This window comes from Myotis lucifugus, unplaced genomic scaffold, assembly GCF_000147115.1.
Source record: "Myotis lucifugus unplaced genomic scaffold, Myoluc2.0 scaffold_180, whole genome shotgun sequence".
NCBI lineage: Eukaryota > Metazoa > Chordata > Mammalia > Chiroptera > Vespertilionidae > Myotis > Myotis lucifugus.
In genome coordinates, this window is record NW_005871228.1 from 161,735 (window position 1) to 182,366 (window position 20,632).

At 36.2% G+C, this 20,632-nt stretch overlaps 1 protein-coding gene across 1 annotated transcript in view; it reads left to right on the plus strand.

Moving 5' to 3' along the window:
* TEX10 (testis expressed 10) overlaps nt 1-20,632 on the plus strand; it is a 26,374-nt gene continuing 5,742 nt past the window's right edge. Inside the window, exons 1-11 of the mRNA XM_006096462.3 lie at nt 1-1,400; nt 2,861-2,879; nt 3,117-3,810; nt 4,194-4,437; nt 7,259-7,371; nt 8,173-8,411; nt 9,140-9,275; nt 10,943-11,118; nt 12,694-12,871; nt 16,911-16,999; nt 19,121-19,254. Of these exons, the coding sequence (XP_006096524.1) occupies nt 1,221-1,400; nt 2,861-2,879; nt 3,117-3,810; nt 4,194-4,437; nt 7,259-7,371; nt 8,173-8,411; nt 9,140-9,275; nt 10,943-11,118; nt 12,694-12,871; nt 16,911-16,999; nt 19,121-19,254 (2,202 nt within the window). The 5' untranslated portion in view covers nt 1-1,220. The remainder of the gene's footprint in view (nt 1,401-2,860; nt 2,880-3,116; nt 3,811-4,193; nt 4,438-7,258; nt 7,372-8,172; nt 8,412-9,139; nt 9,276-10,942; nt 11,119-12,693; nt 12,872-16,910; nt 17,000-19,120; nt 19,255-20,632) is intronic.

Consider the following 20,632-nt stretch of genomic DNA (forward strand, 5'->3'; position numbering starts at 1 on the left):
TGCAGTGAGGTATACAGTGGGAGGTAGAATTCATTATTTTTGTAGTGTGTAGAAAAGACTTCAAGAAGGGCTGAGCTGGTTCTAGGTACAGGAGACATTTTTTAGACAGAAGTTAGCTTGTAGGGAGAGAAAGCTCGAGAGAAGGTGGGAAGGAGGTGCTATGTCCAGCTAAGGAGTTCACAGTAAAGGGAGTACAGAAACCCCTGAAAGCTCCTGAGCCTTGGTCACATGTGTTTAGAAATGGATTAGGGAGTAGACACTAGAGACAAGCAAGAAAACCTGTGGGAAAACTCTTGAACAGTCTAGGTTAGAGCTAAAGAGTGGAAGAAGTGCCGGGGAATGGGGGTAGGAAGCACAGATGAAAGATTTTGTGTGTAAGTGGTAAGGTTTGGATATAAGTTGAAAGAATGGTAAAGGGGGGGAAGTCAGCATGACACGGTCATGTCTGATTTATTATAATAGTGGCCTAATTGAGCTTGTTCCTTATCCCTCTGTTATTTATTTCCTTTTATACTGTTTTTCATCCTGTTTTTTGGATACTATTTTCTGTTTATGTCTAGTATGAACTTTCCCCGGGGTTCAAAATGCTGGTATCTTCATTTTTTTGCCTATATCAGGCTTATCCCCTACTCCTGATCTATACCATTTTCTTTGCTCATGAAATGCTCATTAACTCTCCTTGCTACATACCTGTATCTTAGCCATTTTTCAAGGACCCAACTTAGGTTCATGAAACTTTTCCCATTACAGGCTTCATTAAATAATAACTTTTGTTTCCAAACTTGGCTTTGTTTTGCTAAGGTTCAGAGTAGATACAAGATATCTTAGGAACTCTGCTGCTTTCCAACCCACTCTCTCAGCCCTCACCCTCCACATCCCCATAGAAAATTTCAAAAAGTTTCCATTTAGCACATTGCTTTACAGAAGGTTCCATGGCTAAAAAAAACCTTGACAAATCAGGGGCAAGCCGGTTGCCTTATTGTTAATGGCTTCTCTTTACAGGTCTCCTGGCTAAATTAAAATTTTTTTTATTGCTACTTCATAGAGGTATTTTCCATTTAATATTTTGATCCTTTGGTATACTCACTGTTGGTCTTGATTCTTGATTACCTTTGTATAAATGATAATGTAAATGTTGAAAAATACCTTTGTTCTTTCATAGTTTATTTTGTCTTTATCCATCATTTTTTAATTAATTCTTTTCATTATAGCACTCAAGAATGACCAAAAAAAGAAAACGTCAAGATGATTTTCAAAAAGTAAAACTAAAAGTTGGTAAAAAGAAGCCCAGGTTAGAAAATGCTACTGTTACAAACTTTAAAACGAAGACTATACATCTGCCTGAGCAACTCAAAGAGGATGGAATACTTCCAACAAACAATAGAAAACTTAACATAAAGGTAAATCATAAATATTATTTTCATAAAATTAGATTTTTTTTTGAAATCACCTAGAAAGTTATGTTTTTGTGAGAAGTTGTTTTAACTCTTAGGGCTTATTGATGGCTGAAGTTTGGAGTTCATCTGTTACCCTGGTCTGATATTGCCACTGCAGTTTTCCCACCTCCCCCAGAAAGACTTGCTCAACTAAATCCGCAGTGATCGATTTCTCCCTTGTATACTTAGTTGATGATTTATTATGTCATCTGGAAATACCTTGTGTTTTTTTCTTGATATGTCAAGTTTTTGATGTTTTGGTTTTCAAGCGGTTTTATTCTCCAAGCTATTTTTTATAGCACATTGAGATAAGCATCTGTCTTGCTCATTTTTTGAACACTTATAACACAGCTTATAGGTTCATAATAAATGTGTGAAGTTAATTGAAGTTTGAGCAATAGTTTTACTTAAAAATTTAATAGCTTTATTGAAATGTAATTTATACATAATAAAATTCACCCATTTACAATGACAATTCAGTGTTGTTGTTTTTTATATATATATTTTTTTATTGATTTCAGAGAGGAAGGGAGAGGGAGAGAGAGATGGAAACATCAATGATGAGAGAGAATCATTGATCAGCTGCCTCCTGCACGTCCCCCACTGGAGATTGAGCCCGCAACCTGGGCATGCACCTTTGACTGGAATCGAACTCTGGACCCTTCAGTCCGCAGGCTAGCACTCTATCCACTGAGCCAAACCAGCCAGGATGACAATTCAGTGGTTTTAAAAATAATACAATTATGCTCTCAACGATAATCTAATTTTAAAACATTTTTTATCACTTCAGAAAGAAATGCTATACATACTCTTATAAAGTCATTCCTGTTACTTCCCTCTAGCCCTAGGCAGCCACCTATCCACTTTCTATTTGCATAGATTTGCTTCTTCTGGGCATTTTAAAGAAATGGAATCATACAATACCAGGTCTTTTGTAATTGGTCTTTTATTTAGCATATTTATGAGATTCATTCTTATTATAGCATATCAGAGCAGTACTTAATTCTTTTGTGTTGTCAAATAATATCCCAGTGCATGGTTATATTACATTTTCCTAACGTTGATAGACATTTGATCCCACTTTTTGACTGTTACGAATAATGCTTTTATGAATATTTGTGAACAAGTCTTTGAGATGATATGTGTTTTCTAGTTTTGCTTTTAAGCTCCAAAGGTTAAATAATATCAAAAAGGTATTCAAAGTCATGTTTTTTCACAGATTATGTAAATTATTCCATAGAGAAAATTTTCAGATGTTATAATATGAATAAAATACATATACACTCTGAAAAACCACTTAAAATAGAAAGGGCCTGTTAAATTAAGAGTATGAGAATGCACCCAGCATAAGTTCAGTACATAGTAGGTCTTTAAATGGTGGTGATGATAGTGTGCCTAAGTGCATGCAGGTTATTTTCAAAAAGAAAATTCTAACCCAAAATTATGTAATATTTTTATTAGGCTAGAACTAGTTTAAAGATAAAACTGTGTTTCTGATCTTAATAAAAGCTAAGTGTTATTTAGAAATACTTACTGAGGCAGTTTCCCCAGGAAGTGTCAGTTTATCAGTATATTTTTAGATAGCATGTTTATTTGAAAATAATATAATGCATATATATGTGTGTGTGTGTGTGTGTGTGTGTGTGTGTGTGTGTGTGTGTGTGTATGTATACCTAAAACCTCACTATAATGCTGGGGTTAAACAAAGTGCTCTTCTTGGACTTAAAGACCTTTTATCTCAGTACCCATTTATAATTGATGCACACCTTTCAAACATATTAAGTGAAGTTACTGCTGTGTTTACAGATAAAGATGCTAATGTACGATTAGCAGCAGTTCAACTTCTTCAATTCCTGGCCCCCAAAATACGAGCTGAACAAATTTCTCCATTTTTTCCTTTGGTAAGTGCCCATCTCTCTAGTGCCATGACTCACATTACTGAAGGAATTCAGGAGGACTCTTTAAAAGTTTTGGACATTCTGCTGGAAGAGTACCCAGCTCTCATTACTGGCCGTAGCAGTATATTGCTTAAGAATTTTGTAGAACTTATTTCTCATCAGCAGCTGTCCAAAGGATTGGTAAATAGAGACAGATCCCAGTCCTGGATACTTTCTGTAAACCCTAATCGGAGACTCACTTCTCAGCAGTGGAGGCTGAAAGTCTTAGTGAGACTCAGTAAATTCCTTCAGGCCTTGGCAGATGGATCCAGTAGGTTGAGAGAAAGTGAAGGACTTCAGGAACAAAAAGAAAATCCCCATGCCACTAGCAACTCCATTTTTATCAACTGGAAGGAACATGCCAACGACCAGCAACACATCCAGGTTTATGAAAATGGGGGTTCACAGCCAAATGTCAGTTCACAGTTCAGGCTACGGTAAGGATTTCAGTTATGTCCACACTCAGTTTTCCTATATTGAATTATAACTGCTGACAATTGATGGCTAATGGTGGGAAGACATGCAATTGTCTTTCATAGTTTTCATAATAGTTATTCATGATTTGGTTTTATTTACTCATGGGAGGCGTCATTTGAAAGTATTAATTTATTCATTTTTAGCAAAGCCTAATGAGAAGTAAAGCTTGATAGCCTCTTGGCTTTGTCATCTTAGAATTTTATTTTTCTTACTAGTCTTGATCAATATAATTGATCAATATCATGGTTCTTTATTTTACTGGTACTTTATATTTAAGATTTACATTAAGCAAGGAATAATTTTTAATCATTAAATATTTTTTATTCTTATCCTTCTTTATTAGGAACCTGATTGGAGGACTAGGCAGTGTGGATGAAGGCTTGTCATCTACTGAAAACTTGAAAGGATTTATTGAGATAATAATTCCACTGCTGATCGAGTGCTGGATTGAAGCTGTTCCTCCACAGCTAGCTACTTCGGTTGGAAATGGTGTAGAACGAGAACCACTGCAGGTTATGCAGCAAGTTCTTAATATTATTTCCCTTCTGTGGAAACTTTCTAAGCAACATGATGAAAACCACAAATTGGTGAGAACTAACGGGTTCTTTGTTTCCTTAGTAATACCTTTTATCATAAATGGGCAGATTAGATACTAGCGTATTACCACTGATTGGTTATGCATTTTCTTTTCTTTTTAAATCCTTGCCTGAGGATATGTTTATTGATTTTAGAGAGGAGGGGGGAGGGAGAGAGAAAGAGAAAAACATCGGATGCCTAACATACGCACCCTGATAGGGAACTGAACCTGAAACCTTTTGGTGTACGGGGTTGGTGATGCTCCAACCAACCGAACCACCTGGCAAGGGGAATTACACATTTTCCAAAAAATTCTTAGGGTTTAATTGTAATCTCTTTTCTTACTTTTGCTCCAAACAACAAATTAATAGAGCTTTGTGAGAGAGTTACCTGAATATTAAAATTTTTTTAAGTGAAATGCATGTTTTATTATACTTATTTTCATTAGTTATAATTCACAGTGGGGTTACAATTTATTGCTTATGGCAGATTGATTATGTAGGAACATTCTAGTACCTGGTGGCCACTTCTAGGGATAAAAAATTGCTGATTAAGTAGTCTTTTCTGGTTTGTGCCACATTGCCAAGTTAGTTTAGTAGAAATGGATCACACTAAAGATCTTCTAACCATCCCTGAGTTATTTTTGTACTACTTATGTTTTAGAGAAGAAGCTACACATGAACTTGCTGAGTGTATACTATTTTATCTTGATAAAGGATGTAAGGTCAGAAAACATCTCTAAACGTTACCTTTATTGTAGGTAAGCTGTACTTGCAGGTGTAGTGTGAGTGAAATTAACCTAAGTGAATTCCAAGTCTCAGAGTCAGTATTATAATTACACACTATAGAAATTTCATTGTGTCTTAATTTTGTATTTTAATGCTTGCTACTTTTTGTCTCTAGGTCTCATTGCTATTATAGTCTTTTTCCCACAAGGGTTAGAATTTGTGAGGAACAGTCAGGTGTAATAATTTATCAGAGATTTATTGAGTATCTATAAATGTGGCTGTTTAAATTAGTTAAAATTCAGGCCCTCAGTCACACTGTCTATATTTCAAGTGTTCAGTAGTTACATGTGGCTAGTGGCTACTATTTTGGGCAACACATGAGGAATAGTTCCATCATTGCAGAAAGGTCTGTTGAACAGCACTGCTCTACAGTGAGCTAGGTGCTAGGCTCTGGGAGTACAGAGATAAACATGACTGACAAAGTGCTTGCCTCCACAGTACTTCCCTTCTGGTTGGGTTGATAGATGGTAAACAAATACATGATGGCAGTACTAGGAAAAGAAAGTAAAGCAGGGGAGCGAATAGGTGCTGGAACAGAGTGGGGGGAGGCTGTTTAAAATCGGGAGTCAGGAAGTGCCACTGAATGAAGTGAAGGAACAAGTCTGGTGAAGACCTATGGGAAGAGCCTTCTAAGCATACGGAACAGCAAGGGCAAAGGCCTGAAGTGAGAACAAGTTGACGAGGAATGGGAGGAAGGGCTGTGTACGTAAGGTACTGGGAGAATGGTAGAAGATGAGGGAGAAATAGTGACAGTGGCCAGATCACGTGAGACCATGCGGTCCATGGTGAGGAGTTTGGATTTTAACCTGAGGGTGGTGAAAAGACATTGGAGGGTTTTGAGTAAGGGAGTGACACAGTCTGAATTTTTATGTTTTATAAGGTCACCCTGGCTGCTTTGTGGAGAACTAACACGTGGGGCAACAGGAAAAGCAGGGAGAGCAGTTAGGAGGCTATTGTAAACTAGGTGGGAGATAAAGTGGCTTGGAGTAGAATGGTATCTAGTGGTTGAAATGATGAGAAGCAGCTAGGTTCTGGTAAAGCCAGCAGAACGAAAAGAGGAGCAAGGATGATGCGTAGCCAAATGATAGTGTGGCCGCTGGGGAACGGGCAAAGAGTTCAGTTTATTCATGTTAAATTTAAGATGCCTATTAGAAGTCCAAGAGGAGATGTTGGGACTACATTTATAGGTCAGGAAAAAGAGAAGAATCCAGTGAAGGACACTAAGGAGCTATATGGTGACCAGCTATTTTAGCACCTCAAGTCCCACATCCCAAGAAACCCCTCAGTCTGGCAAAACGGAAGGGTTGGTCCTCTGGGTAGGAGGGAAAAAGTGTTGTAATCTGGAATAAGACAGTGTTTCAGGTAGGAGAGAATGAATGGTACATTCACAAATACTGCTGAAGAATTAGTGTTGACTACCTTTAATGGGAAATAATGAAATTGATGGGAAATAGTGTTATAAATAAAACACTAGGTAGAAGACTGTTGTGTATTTTATAAATATTGCATTAGTGGTTTAAGTTCAGGGTTTTCTTCAATCTTTATTCTTTCCCTTCTCCTCTTAAACAGTAGATAAAATTCAAGTAAAAATAATTATTAAGCACCTAAAGATCTGTGGGTGAAAACTGGATGCTCTAACAGTTTATTCTGATTTTTAAATTTATTTACATATATCATGAACAGAAGCTGTATTTTTAAAAACTAAGTTTGTATTGATTTCAGAGAGGAAGAGAGAGAGAGAGAGAGAGAGAAGAAAGAAACATCAAAGATGAGAGTATCATTGATTGGCTGCCTCCTGCAAGCCCCCTACTAGAGATTGAACCCACAAGCTGGGCATGGTGCCCTGACCAGGAATCAAACCATAACCTCCTGGTTTATAGGTCGATACTCAACACTGAGCCACACCAGCTGGGCCAGAAGGTGTATTTTAATGGTTAATTTATAGTTGAATATTGACAGGTTGTCAAATTTCTGTTTACAGTTTTATTGGTTATTTATAATTACTGTTTTTAGTAGGTTTTCTAATCTTTGCTCATTTTAATAGGAGTCTTGGCTTCGAAAGAATTATCTTACAGATTTCAAACACCATTTTATGAGTCATTTTCCATATGCCTTAAAAGAAATAACCAAGCACAGAAAGAAAGAAACAAATAAAAGGTATTGTGATTCTTTACCACTGTACAGACTTTAACAGTTGCTTCACCTGAAATGATGAGAAAATAATTAGCCTTAAACTTGAACTTTCTACATTGTGAGGTGTTTATATCTAAACTAGAGGCCTGGTGCACGGGTAGGGTCCCTAGGCCTGGCCGGCAATCAGGGCAATGGGGGGGTGGGGGTGGGTGGTGGTGGCCTTTCTGCACCGCCCCCTGGTGGTCAGCGCATGTCATAGCAAGCGATCGAACTCCCGGTCAAACTCCTGAGGGGGCACTTTGCATATTAGCCCTATATATATATATTTGTGTGTGTGTGTGTGTGTGTGTGTGTGTGTGTGTGTGTGTGAGAGAGAGAGAGAGAGAGAGAGAGAGAGAGAGAGAGAGAGAGAGAGAGAGAAATAAAAGCAGTAGTTCGGCTGATCCTGAATAAGTCACTTTAAGTCTATGAACTTCAAGTTTTTTATTTTTTAAATCTGAATGTTTTGTGCTATCTGGGGTCAAATAGAAAATGATATAACTATGAATTTAATAAAATTTGCTGAGGTGGATGCTTTATTTGGGGGAGACACTATGTAATTATCTCTAAGCAAGAGAGTATTTTAAAGGTCATGTACTCTCATTTATACATGAGGAAACTGGTAATGAAACTAATATTAATATGTTATCAGTAACAGTAGCCTGAAGAAAGAGTGATATTGGGAAAAAATAGTTTTCTTTGACTCATTGATAGATTATTTAAGGATTGTAAGTGAAGTGTAGGCATGGTAGACACCAAACTTAATTGATGTGTCTTTGTTTTTAGCATCAAGCATTGCACGATTCTCTCCAATAATGTAGACCATCTCTTACTGAACTTAACACTATCTGATATCATGGTCTCTCTGGCAAATGCCTCAACTTTGCAGAAGGATTCCTATTGGATAGAAATGATAAGAAAATTTGTGACGGAGACACTTGAAGATGGCTCTAGGCTAAATAGTAAGCAGCTGAACAGGTTGCTTGGGGTATCCTGGAGGTTAATGCAGATACAACCAAACAGAGGTAGGTTATGCTGCTTTATCTTTATGTGAGAGGAGCTCTTATGCATGCTATTTGAATTGATAACTTTTAAACATTCCATGTAGTCAAGTTAATTGCATTCAAGCTATAAAAGGTAGCTGGCAAAGGATTATCTACTTAAATACTGAAATTGTTTATGGCCCAGGGCATCCCTTTCTTAATGGTTAGGTCCCTTCCTTAAGCAAATTGATACTATTTCTAATAGATTACAGAATTGGTGTAAAAGGAGGTAGATATTATTAAGAGGAAATGCCATCGAGCCTAATGAAGAAATACTCTCTTCTGATGTAGTTGGATTAGAATTTGAGAGCTTTTTCCTTTTTTTCTTATAGAATGAATCCTGCCTTTCTCTACATTTCTTCCAGCTTGAAGTTACATCACTTTGTCAGTTTTTAGTGTGACTTACTAATTTTCTCATTCAAAAAGCTTTCCCATTTGGTTTTCATCTTAGTCACCTTTCTAATATCCTGCTTTTGTTATCTCTACTTAGGTTTGTTTCCCTTAGGAAAGTTTACACTGTAATTTCTGGTAGGTTTGACTTTTATATTAGGCCATTGCTATAGGACTTCAATGGTAGTCATCAGTTTGTGGCTAAGATCTGCTTTGTTATAGGAATAAAGAAAACTATCCTCTGTGCTTTTAAAGGAATTTGGGGGCTGATGACCAAATATTTTTGATTCATAAGTAGTTGTTTTTTTCTATGTTTTTAGAGGCTACAGAGTCTCTCATCAAGGCAGTTTATACATTGTATCAGCAGAGAGGCCTTATCCTTCCAGTTCGCACTTTGTTACTGAAGTTTTTCAGTAAAATCTATCAAAAGGAAGAACTGAGATCTTACAGATTCAGGTAAAGTTTCATTTACTTTGCCTTTCTTTTTTACACTGAGTTATTTTGTAGTTTATTTAAATAAGATGATAGGGTGCTTAAATTCTAGATGGTTATGTTTAAGAAATGATATATCATTTTATGAAGAAGCATATAGAATAGTGCCAGTAATCTTTATACACATAACTGAGCAGATAAAAGCCTCTTTGAGTATGTCTGCTTGTAAGTAAAGGAAAGTTGGAACAACCTACAGCAGCCTCAGCCTTTCTTTGCTTCTCATAAAAATTATGGAGATTAAGCCCTGGTCAGCATGGCTCAGTTGATTGAGCATCAACCTATGAACCAGGAGGTCATAGTTCGATTACCCGGTCAGGGCACATGCCTGGGTTGTGGGCTCGATCCCCAGTGTGGGACGTGCAGGAGGCAGCCAGTCAATGATTCTCTCTCATCATTGATGTTTCTATCTCTCTCCCTCTCTTTCTCTCTGAAATCAATAAAAATGTAAAAAGAAAAGAATGAGGGCAATAGAGATGAGTTTCTGGCTTAGTTTGGTGCTATCAGTTGAGATAGACAATAGAAGGGTGGAACTAAGGAATTAATTTCTTGATATGGTGAATTTGATGTTTATTTGGGACAGCCTGGAAGAGATGTTGGCTGGAAGGTAGAGATTTGGGATACCTAGTTAAGTGTTGGGAGTTGTTAGAATATATTTGAGTCTTTACTATAAGCCAAACACTTTCCATAATTTTTCTGAATAATTCTCATAGTACTACTATGAAGGGTAGATACTGTTCCTCTCATTTTACAGAAAGAAACAAGCTTAGGTTAAATAAATGGGTGGTTGTCAGTCAACTAATGGGTAATAGAGGTAGCTGAGATTTTAAATTCAGGTCTGTGATATCAGAAGTCATGCTTAAATCACTAAGTTTTTTGGAGTCAGCAAAAGTGATTGCTGTTACCTGATTAATAGAGACATTAGAGCAGCGGTTCTCAACCTGTGGGTCGCGACCCCTTTGGCGGTCGAAATACCCTTTCACAGGGGTCGCCTAAGACCATCTTGCATATCAGATATTTACATTACGATTCATAACAGTAGCAACATTACAGATATGAAGTAAAGGGCCAGAAGGTTGAGAACCACTGCATTAGAGCTTCAGCAAGTATACTAAAGAACTGAAGTAACACAAGTTCAAAGCCATTTAGTGCAGGGGCACCCTACATTGAATCAGTAAGTTAATATAGTGCAATAATTAACACTACTTAGGATAAATAGTTACATGTTAATGTTTTTATTGATTTCAGAGAGAGGAAGGGAGAGGGTGAGAGGGATAGAAGCATCAAAAGAGAGTCATTGATCGTCTCTCTCCCGCACCCCCCCCTCCCCCCCACTGAAGATTGAGCCCACAACCCAAGCATGAGCCCAGACCAGGAATCAAACTAATGGCCTCTTGGTTCATGGGTCGATAATTTAGTGCTCCAAACCTAGTGGGTAAAACCTAGAAAATGCTGCCACTAAGTAAATGATGCTGGTGATCTCATAGGCTCTCAAATGTTTAAATGAGTGAATGTATTATTGTAGATGACTTGTCACTTTATGGTGTATTTAAATTGAAATTTTTTTTGGTTTAAATTTATGTTCCTTTTCTTTCAAATTATACTTTATTTTGTTCTTCCTTGGCCTTTCTTAGATATCGTAGTAAAGTGTTATCCCGTTGGCTGGCTGGTTTACCATTGCAACTTGCTCATCTTGGCTCCCGAAACCCTGAACTCTCAACACAGCTTATTGATATCATCCAGACTGCTGCAGCACGAGCAAATAAAGAATTACTAAAAAGTTTACAAGCTACGGCTCTCCGAATCTATGGTAAGAGTTCGCTTAACTGTATAGGTGATCATTGGTACATCGTGATTTAGAAAAGAAGTTTCTAAGGAAAGCTCTTTAGGTTTGCCTTTCCTTTAAATTATTGTAGGTTACTTGTGCCATGATTAAATTACCCAAACAAAATTAACCATCACATAGTAAATTAATTTTCCTTTTTTAAAAAATATATGTATTTCTTTATTGATTTCAGAGAGGAAGAGAGAAGGAAAGAGAGATAGAAATATCAATGATGAGAGAGAATCATTGATGGGCTGCCTCCTGCAACACCCCCCACTGGGGATGGAGCCGCAACCCAGGCATGTGCCCTTGGCCAGAATCGAACCCGGGACCCTTCAGTCCGCAGGCTGACGCTCTATCCACTGAGCCAAGCCGGCTAGGGCTAATTTTTAACACTAAGTATTCTTTATTAGAATAGTTTTAGAAGGTTAATGGTTATAGGTGCTTCTTGCATTCTTAAATTGTTTTAAACCACCTGCTATTCACAAATTTAAAACTGTCAAGTATTTTAAATTCCTTTGAAGCTTTGGTGGGAAATCTCTTATTTAATCATAATGGATATCTTGTATGGCTTCATATGTTAATACGCCTTATTGATCCCTAGAACTATTTCATATTTTAGGCAAAATATCAATTAAAAGCATTCTGGGATATATACATATATAATTTACATTTGTTCTTGAGATGTAATTCACATACCATAAAATTTGCCATTTTATAATGTACAGTTCAGAAATTTTTAAAAAATATATTCCCAAGGTTGCGCAAACATCATCGCTATCTAATTCTAGAATATTTTTATCACCTCCAAAAGAAAGTACCCATTGGTAGACCCTTCCCATTCTCGCTTTTCCCAGCTCCTGGCAAACACTAATCTGTATTTCTGTCTCTGGATTTTCCTGTTCTGGGCATTTCTTATAAGTGGAATTATGCAATATGGGGCCTTTTGAGTCTGGCTTCTTAGAGTGTTTTTAGGATTCATTCATGTTGAAGAAGCATATTTCAGTATTTTATTTCTTTATTGCTAAGTAGTATTGCATTTAATGGGTATACCGCTTATATTTATCCATTCATTAAGTGAAGGACATTTGGTTTCCACCTTTTGTGGGTATATTTTAAAATCTGTTTTCAGTACTGCTTATATGTAGGAGTGTGTGTGTGTATATGTGTGCACGTGTATATGCACACACAAATAGGTCTTTTGCTTTAGGTTAGGTTTATACTGTAATTGTCACTGTTTAGCAAAAGTGCTTGTTTTTTACTCTCGCTTTGTATCCAGTCCCTTTACCCCCATGAAAGTTCTTAATTCAAACAAGACAAACTTGGATGTTATGAAATTATTGCAGTGTTAAACAAATGTATCTTTAAATGAATAATGGTTATGTTCAATGTTTTACTTTAGAAAATAGCTTAAGCAATCATGTTTTATGATGAAACTTTTTCATGTAATTGATATGTTGGAATTCAGCATAAGTAAAGATAATCAATCTTCTTTATTAATTTAATCTCTGCTTTGTACATCTTTATAGTTGAATTTAATGTGTCCATCTGTCCCACTAGATCCACAAGAAGGCACTGTGGTGGTTCTCCCAGCAGAGTCTCAGCAGTGTTTGGTCCAGCTTATATATTTTCTACCTAGTCTACCTGCTGATTTGCTTTCTCAGTTAAGTCGTTGCTGTATTATGGGAAGACTCAGTTCAAGTTTGGCTGCCATGCTTATCGGGATACTGCACATGAGGTAACATGCTCAAGTGAGCTTTATTTTAAATGTATAATCTTTTCCCTCTAAACATTGCTACTACCTTCATTTGCTCTTAATGCAGCAATTAAAACTACATTGTTATTTTTAGATAAAGTTCATTAGAGTAAGACTGTTTCAAGTTGTATAGTGATTTCTATAGCTAGATTGGAATAAGGGTTGAAATTATCAAAACCATATAGTAAGGGTTTACAGTGGCACTCAGCCGGTGTTACTCAGTGGTTGAGTGTCGACCTATGAACCAGGAGGTCACAGCTCGATTTCCAGGGCACATGCCTGGGTTGTGGGCTTGATCTCCAGTAGGGGGCATGCAGGAGGCAGCCGGTCAATGATTTTCTCTCATCACTGATGTTTCTATTTTTCCCTCTCCTTTCCTCTCTGAAATCAATAAAAATATATTAAAAGACAAACAACTTAACAGTGGCATTAAATAGATTTAGATTGTTGTGTAACCAGGACCACTATCTGTCTCCAGATTTTTTCATCAACCTAAACTAAAACTCTGTGTCCATTATATAACTCCTCCACCCTGCCCTCTCCCCACCACTGGTAACCACTATTCTATCTTGATGATTTTGATTATTCTGGTTACCTTATGTAAGGAATCATACAATATTTGTCCTTTTGTGTCTTGCATATTTCACTCAGCATAACTCTTCAAGGTTTATCCATGTGGTAGCATGTGTCAGAATTTCCTTCCTTTTTTTTTTTTTTTAAAATATATTTTATTGATTTTCCACAGAGAGGAAGGGAGAGGGATAGAGAGTTAGAAACATCGATGAGAGAGAAACATGGAGCAGCTGCCTCCTGCACACTCCCTACTGGGGATGTGCCCGCAACCAAGGTACATGCCCTTGACCGGAATCGAACCTGGGACCTTTCAGTCCGCAGGCCGACGCTCTATCCACTGAGCCAAACCGGTTTTGGCTTCCTTCCTTTTTAAGGCTTAATGATACTCCTTTGTGCTTATACACTACATTTTGTTTATCTCTTCATCTGTTGTTGGACATTGGTTGTTTCTACCTTTTGGCTATTGTGAATAATGCTGCTATAAACATTGGTGTGTAGATATCTGTTTTAGTCCTTTTAATTCTGTTGGCTATATACCCAGAAGTGTATTGCTGAATCATGTGGTAATTGCTTAATTTTTCAAGAAACTGCCATGCTGTTTTCCACAGTGGCATTAACATTTTACTCTGAAAGTTTTATAACTAATGTTTCATATCGCATGTGTTCAAAGAAGCCTTAACCGCCTCATGTTGGTATCATCAGGCATAGTATTTTAGGACTCAGAAATATTTATTTCTGCTTGTGGCTCATGGTCAGGGTCTGATATGGTTTTAGGCAGAAAGAAATTGAAATTTAGGCCATAGCTGTAAAGTTTAAAGACTAGTTTCCCTGTGGCTTTTTGTACAGATCACCTATCCCAGTTGGACAGGAGTATCTCACTGTTTGGTAGACTACCTTTCTTTGCCAGGCTTTTCATACCAGTTTAGGCCATATATTTGAATCCAGTTCTCCAGAGTTTGCTGCATAACTGATGATAATGTTTCCTTTTAGCAGAAGAGAGCTATTTGCAACATGTTGTTTATATGTGAATATTCAAGGTTTATTTCTTCTGTGTACATCTGCATTAGAGAGAGATTTGGTCTTATTTTTAAGTATTTTAAACATTTATTAGTTTCTTGTGTTTTTTTTTTTTTTGTTAGAAATTTTAAAAATCCTACTCTTAGCCTAGTGTAAGCAATTATTTAATGCTAGGCCTTTAAAAAAAATAAGTGTATTTTTTTAAAATATATTTTATTGATTTTTTACAGAGAGGAAGGGAGAGGGATAGTCAGGTAGAATCATCGATGGGAGAGAAACATTGATCAGCTGCCTCCTGCACACCTCCTATTGGGGATGTGCCTGCAACCAAGGTACATGCCCTTGACCGGAATCGAACCTGGGACGCTTCAGTCTGCAGGCCGACGCTCTATCCACTGAGCCAAACTGGTCAGGGCAAGTGTATTTTTATTTAAGTGTAATTAAGTGTATTTTTATTTATTTTGTGTTTATTGACTTCCAGTAGAGGGCACTCTGTTCCTTTGATATAACTAATGAAGGGTCTGTTTTAACATTCAGTTAAAACCACCTTTTGAACACTTACCTTTGAAATTTATTCTCTTTAGGAGGAATATTGTTTTTATAAACATCAATTATGTTTAACTTTTGTCAAGAATGTTTTCAAAAGTCTTTCTTTTTGTGGAGATTTGTGGTGACTGTTGAAAATATGTTAATTTACAGATAATGATAAAAGGGCTTAATAATAACTAAATTAAAAGTTGATTGTCGTTAGAAGTCACCAAATTAAAGTTTCCCTTTTAGTATTTGCACAATTTGTTAGTACACTTCTCTTTCTGTAGGTGTATTGTGCCCAAATGAATCTTTTAAAAAATAATCCAAAATTAAGACTTTAAAAATTTTTTAGGCCAATACCACTATCAATGTATCACTTTTCCTAGATTTAGAATAACAATAATGCTTAGTTTCTTTTAGCGTACACTGGGGGTGATTTCATATCTTTGTTTTTTTCTTCAAAACACCCCCTCTGTCCTTGACCGTGGCTATAACTAGCCAACTTTTTCATGATCTGTTACCTGTAGTATTATAGTCTTGCTTCTCAATCCCTTTATTTTGTACACTGTTGCCAGACGGATTTTCCTGAAATATTCCTTGAATCATTTCTGATATTTATCTGTTACCTTAGAGTTGCTGCCCCTACCTTTTCCCCCCACACATTTAGAGTTTTTTTGAGTTTGACTTTTCCCTCATACTGTTATACCATGTTGTTCCACTGGACTTTGCTCAATCAGATCCTCTCTGCCCCTAGTTTATTTGCAGCTGGATTGGGGAACATAAATGTTAGATAAAAATCTCAGAGAAAGGAGAGATTCTTGGACTAAGAAATTTGGCTTAAGTAGAGTGAATATATGATCTGGTCTTGGAGGAGCAGTTCCAGTTTATTTCTTTTCTTCCAGCTTAATCAGCAATAGCATCCCTTTACTCTCAGACATGTTCTGGCTTGAACAGTATATATGGACATCATAGTCTTAAGGACAGTGTGATCTATTGTCATTTGTCCAAAGTAGATTCCTAAATGGATGTGTACTCCTTTTAGCCACTGGATGGCACAATTGATTCCTAGTTTCACTGAGTTAAATACAGTTAACAGTAAAAAAAAATTAAGTGCTTCTAGTTGAGTTAGAAAATCCTAATTTTGTCTGACATTTATTCAGATATCTATGATAAAATTTGTAGTCTTAGCTTATTGGATCTGACTATTCTCAGCCTTTTGCTAGATTCCTGGTTGACATTTGCTGTCTTCTTATCCTTACCTTGAAGAGAATTTTTAAAGGAGTCACTGGAAACTGAACTCATAGTAGGAACCAGATCATCCTCATTTAACGAGAAGCTGCTTTACATTTAGATATTCCCTTGAGTCCTCTTCCAATACTTTGCTACACTATTAAGCAGACCTAGTTTCAGCTTTGAAAAGTATGGGAGCTTATAGTTAGTTATCTTTGAGTGGCTTTAAATTTAAGTATTCTTCGCCTAATTAAGATACTTGGGCTTAGGTAGGAATCTGGAGCTAGTTTAAAGTAAGCAAGGTGAGACTTTATAAAAATCAGGTAGTAAATACATAGCAGTTGAAACTACTGAAAAAAAAACACAACTTAATCTTGGCTCCTTAGAGTATGGTTTTCAAATGTGTAGAAATTTTCTAAGTTATACCATATACTCTGTGGGCCAATTATGCTTTTTAATGGGACTTTACATAAATATAAATGTTAAAAGTTGAAATTTCCATATCATGGTAGTTGAGCTCTTATATATAAAATTAATACATGCTCTAGGTTTTGTTTAAGCTATTAAATCAGACTTGTTTTTAAAAAGAAAAAAATGGTTATATTCTGTGTTATTCTTGAGTCTTCAAGTTGGTCACTTCTGGTAATATTTCTTTCATTTTTTATTGTAGATCATCATTTTCTGGATGGAAATATTCAGTTAAAGACTGTTTGATGAGTGATGTGGATTATTTCAGCTTCTTATTTTCAACACTTACAGGTAACTACATTCACCTACCAAGTAAAGGAAAGAAAAATATCTAGTATGAAGATCATTCAAAAATTTACTGTTTAGAATATGTTTGGTTCTAAGTTTTGAGGATGATAAATAAGATGTCTCTTAGAATGAATTTTATTGATTAATAAATGGAAATCTTTGAAGGAATATTTGTACCCTACATTGTCAGGTTCTTGAGGCAGGAAGATGCATGATTCATCTTTGCATCTCATACTACAAGTACCAAAATCTTGGGAAGTACTTGAATGTCATGATTGTTTTTTCACTTTCTTCTTAGTCTTATTTCTCAACTTTATTTTTTCAACATTATTCTTATCTTTGCAGTGAATTGGACATACATGACTCTTATTCAGATAGCCAGAGAAAACCCCATTGCATACTTTTAAAAATTGATGAACAGACTATCTATTTTAAACATGTTCAAAATGTTCAACTTGATAGGAAGAACATCAGATTTTGATTAGCCGTTTTCTACATTCCATTTGCCTTCAAAGTAAAATTGTTAAAATGAATATGGAAATGTCATAAGTTAGATGTGTGAGTGTTACTATTGTTTAAATGATTGTACTCGTTCAGCATTTCAGTTTTATACTTGGGTGATGATGAGATTCTTTGAATTTTTTTGAAGACTTGTGATTAGGAGACATATAATTAATGTTATCAGAATCCAAAGAGAAGTTGATAGGTTCTGGAAATGAGCTGAATCTTGCAAGATAAATCCTTTATAATAAAAACTATAAATCCTATATAATAAAAGCCTAATATGCTATGTCTGATTGTCTGTTCAACCAATCAAACCATAATATGCTAATGATATGCTAAGGCCGCTCAACTGCTTGCTCTGATGTGCACTGACCACCAGGGGGTAGATGCTCTGACTGGTAGGTTAGCTTGCTGCTGAGGTCCAGCCGATCGGGACTGAGTGAGATGGGCTGGACGTGCCTTGGAGCCTTCCCGCAGTCCCTCCCAGGCTGGCCAATCTCCCGCATCTCTCCCCGGCCCTGATTATGCAATGGTGGGGTCCCTCGGCCTGGCCTGTGCCCTCTTGCAATCCGGGGTGAGACCCCCCACTCCCCCGTGCATGAATTTTGTGCACTAGGCCTCTAGTTTTATATAAAAGATAAATGTAGACTTCTACATGTTTACTTGATAGTTTGGATGTACACATTTGAGATGGAGGTGGGGTCTTTGTTTTAGGAGTAGTACCTGCCAAAAGGTTTAATGGTATTTGAAAGCTCATTATGAGCCAGTAATGGGATGTAGTTATGAAACCAGATGCTGCTGCTTTGGGCTGTGTTCATGAAAATATAGTGATAGGAGCATCAAAGCAGAAAGCTAGGATCAGACTGACTACATTGTTGGTATTCTGATCATTGTGAGAGCTCTCTTCTAGGGAGGGATTTTTGGATAGGTCAGGCCAAGTGTAATAGGGGTGGTAAGAGAATCAGACAGTAGTTTGAATGGACTATTACAAGAGAATACAGAGTTTGGTATATGTATGGAATATATTCTTTTATTCATTTGCTTTTTTAAACCTACCATTATTTGGAAAGGTTGCCTTTTACTTTTTTTAGGTAAATGTCATGAAGCCCTTTATATAAGGGGGAAAGCCTATTTCTTGCTACATTATAGATTGGGTCAGAGTACACATTTGTGTACATAATTATATGAATTTTACTGCCTCCATTACCAGTTGTTCATCTTTTTTTTTAAAAAAAAAATTTTATTGATTTTTTTTACAGAGAGGAAGGGAGAAGGATAGAGAGTTAGAAACATCGATGAGAGAGAAACATCGATCAGCTGCCTCCTGCACACCCCCAACTGGGGATGTGCCCACAACCAAGGTACATGCCCTTGACCGGAATCGAACCAGGGACCCTTCAGTCCGCAGGCCGACGCTCTATCCACTGAGCCAAACCAGTTAGGGCCAGCTGTTCATCTTTTAAAATATTATATGAAATGCAGAAATTTGGAGGCAACAAGGTAGCTTAAAGAAGACTTTGTCTTAAAGATACATGTCATGTATCTGTTTTTTTAAAAATATGACCCATGTCCCTTGCTTTGTGAATTTTTTTAATTTGACTTTCTTTGTACCCAAATTAGGGTTTTCAAAAGAGGAGTTGACTTGGCTTCAGAGCCTTCGAGGAGTTCCTCATGTCATCCAGACACAGCTCTCCCCTGTGCTGCTTTATCTTACAGACTTGGAGCAATTTTTACACCATTGGGATGTAACAGAGGTAATAGTGCATTTATAAAGAAATTTCTAGCTATTAAAATTCAGTAGTGTACTAGTATATTAGGATTGCCTTGTATGAGATATTCGTAGAGATACAAAGTAGTATGAGACATGATCCATGTTCTGAAAGCGTTTATGATCTTGGCCAGGAGTGTTTTTTCATTATGGGTTATGCCACTAGAATAAAATAAAATAAATTAGCTATTTGAATAATACTGATTTATTTCCTTTTACCTAGCACAGGACAGATAGGATAGGTACATCTATGAAAAAGAGGAAAGGCTTCATAGAAAAGGAAGAATTTAACTTAAGTATTGAAGGATGAGTAAGACTTATGTAGGATTTGGTGTCCTTGAAGGTGGCTTTTTTTAAACAACAAAAATTGAGCAGTTCCTTTGGTTTTAAGTTAATCTATACTTTATTAAAGTTAAATTTTAAACCCTAATTCTTCCTCAAAGTTCAACTTACAAATCTTACTCTTTAGAAAAATGTAGTCAACTTAAGCATTTATTTTAAAAGGGGACTTTGATTATATTTTCTTTCTTTTAAAACAGTTAAAATTTTAAACTGTTTAAATAACTATTAGTACAGTCACTATTTGTCAAGTAGTTCAGTTTTCTGACAAACCTTCTCACACATGTTAAAGTAAATCTTAAATATCTGAATTTAAATGTGATAAATCTTAATACCTTAGGTTTCACTATTGATAGTAAAATTCGTATTAAAATGATTAGTTTAAATTAATTACTGACATGGATTAAATTGGAATTATAAAGCTGATCTTTTACCCTAATAGGCAAAATTGTCTTGCATGTAACAAATACGTAAATTAAACTAAAACAACATAAACATTAATACTAAGGATTTGATTCTCTAAAACATTTCTATATCAACTAGTTTCTTTTATTTATTTTCTTTCCTTGTATTAAAAGATACTTGAATGCAAGTATGAATGCAATTATGTCATCCCCAAATGATTTTGGTTTCAACCTTTCATGCAACTTCTGAGGCCTGGTTCATTTTACTTGAATGATTAAGAAGGTCTCTGACCAGGACACTGACTATATTCTTTTCTAATAACTCCTCATTGCCAGGACAAGTCTATTTTTTTAATCTCTTTGTTAATGTTCAATAATTTACTTCTGTTTTATGTACCAATTGATTTTATTCAGCTGATCTGTGTACTTCTTTCATTATGATCTGAATACTCTTCATGTCCTCCCCATATCTTATGGCTATACTTTTTGTAGATATATGAAGGGATATCTCTCATGGTTTTGATTCTGATCACAATACTTTGGACATGCCAATGATATGTCTCTTCTCTTTATTACCCTAGTGTCTGGTACTGTGTTTATATGTAGGTTCTCCAAAAATAT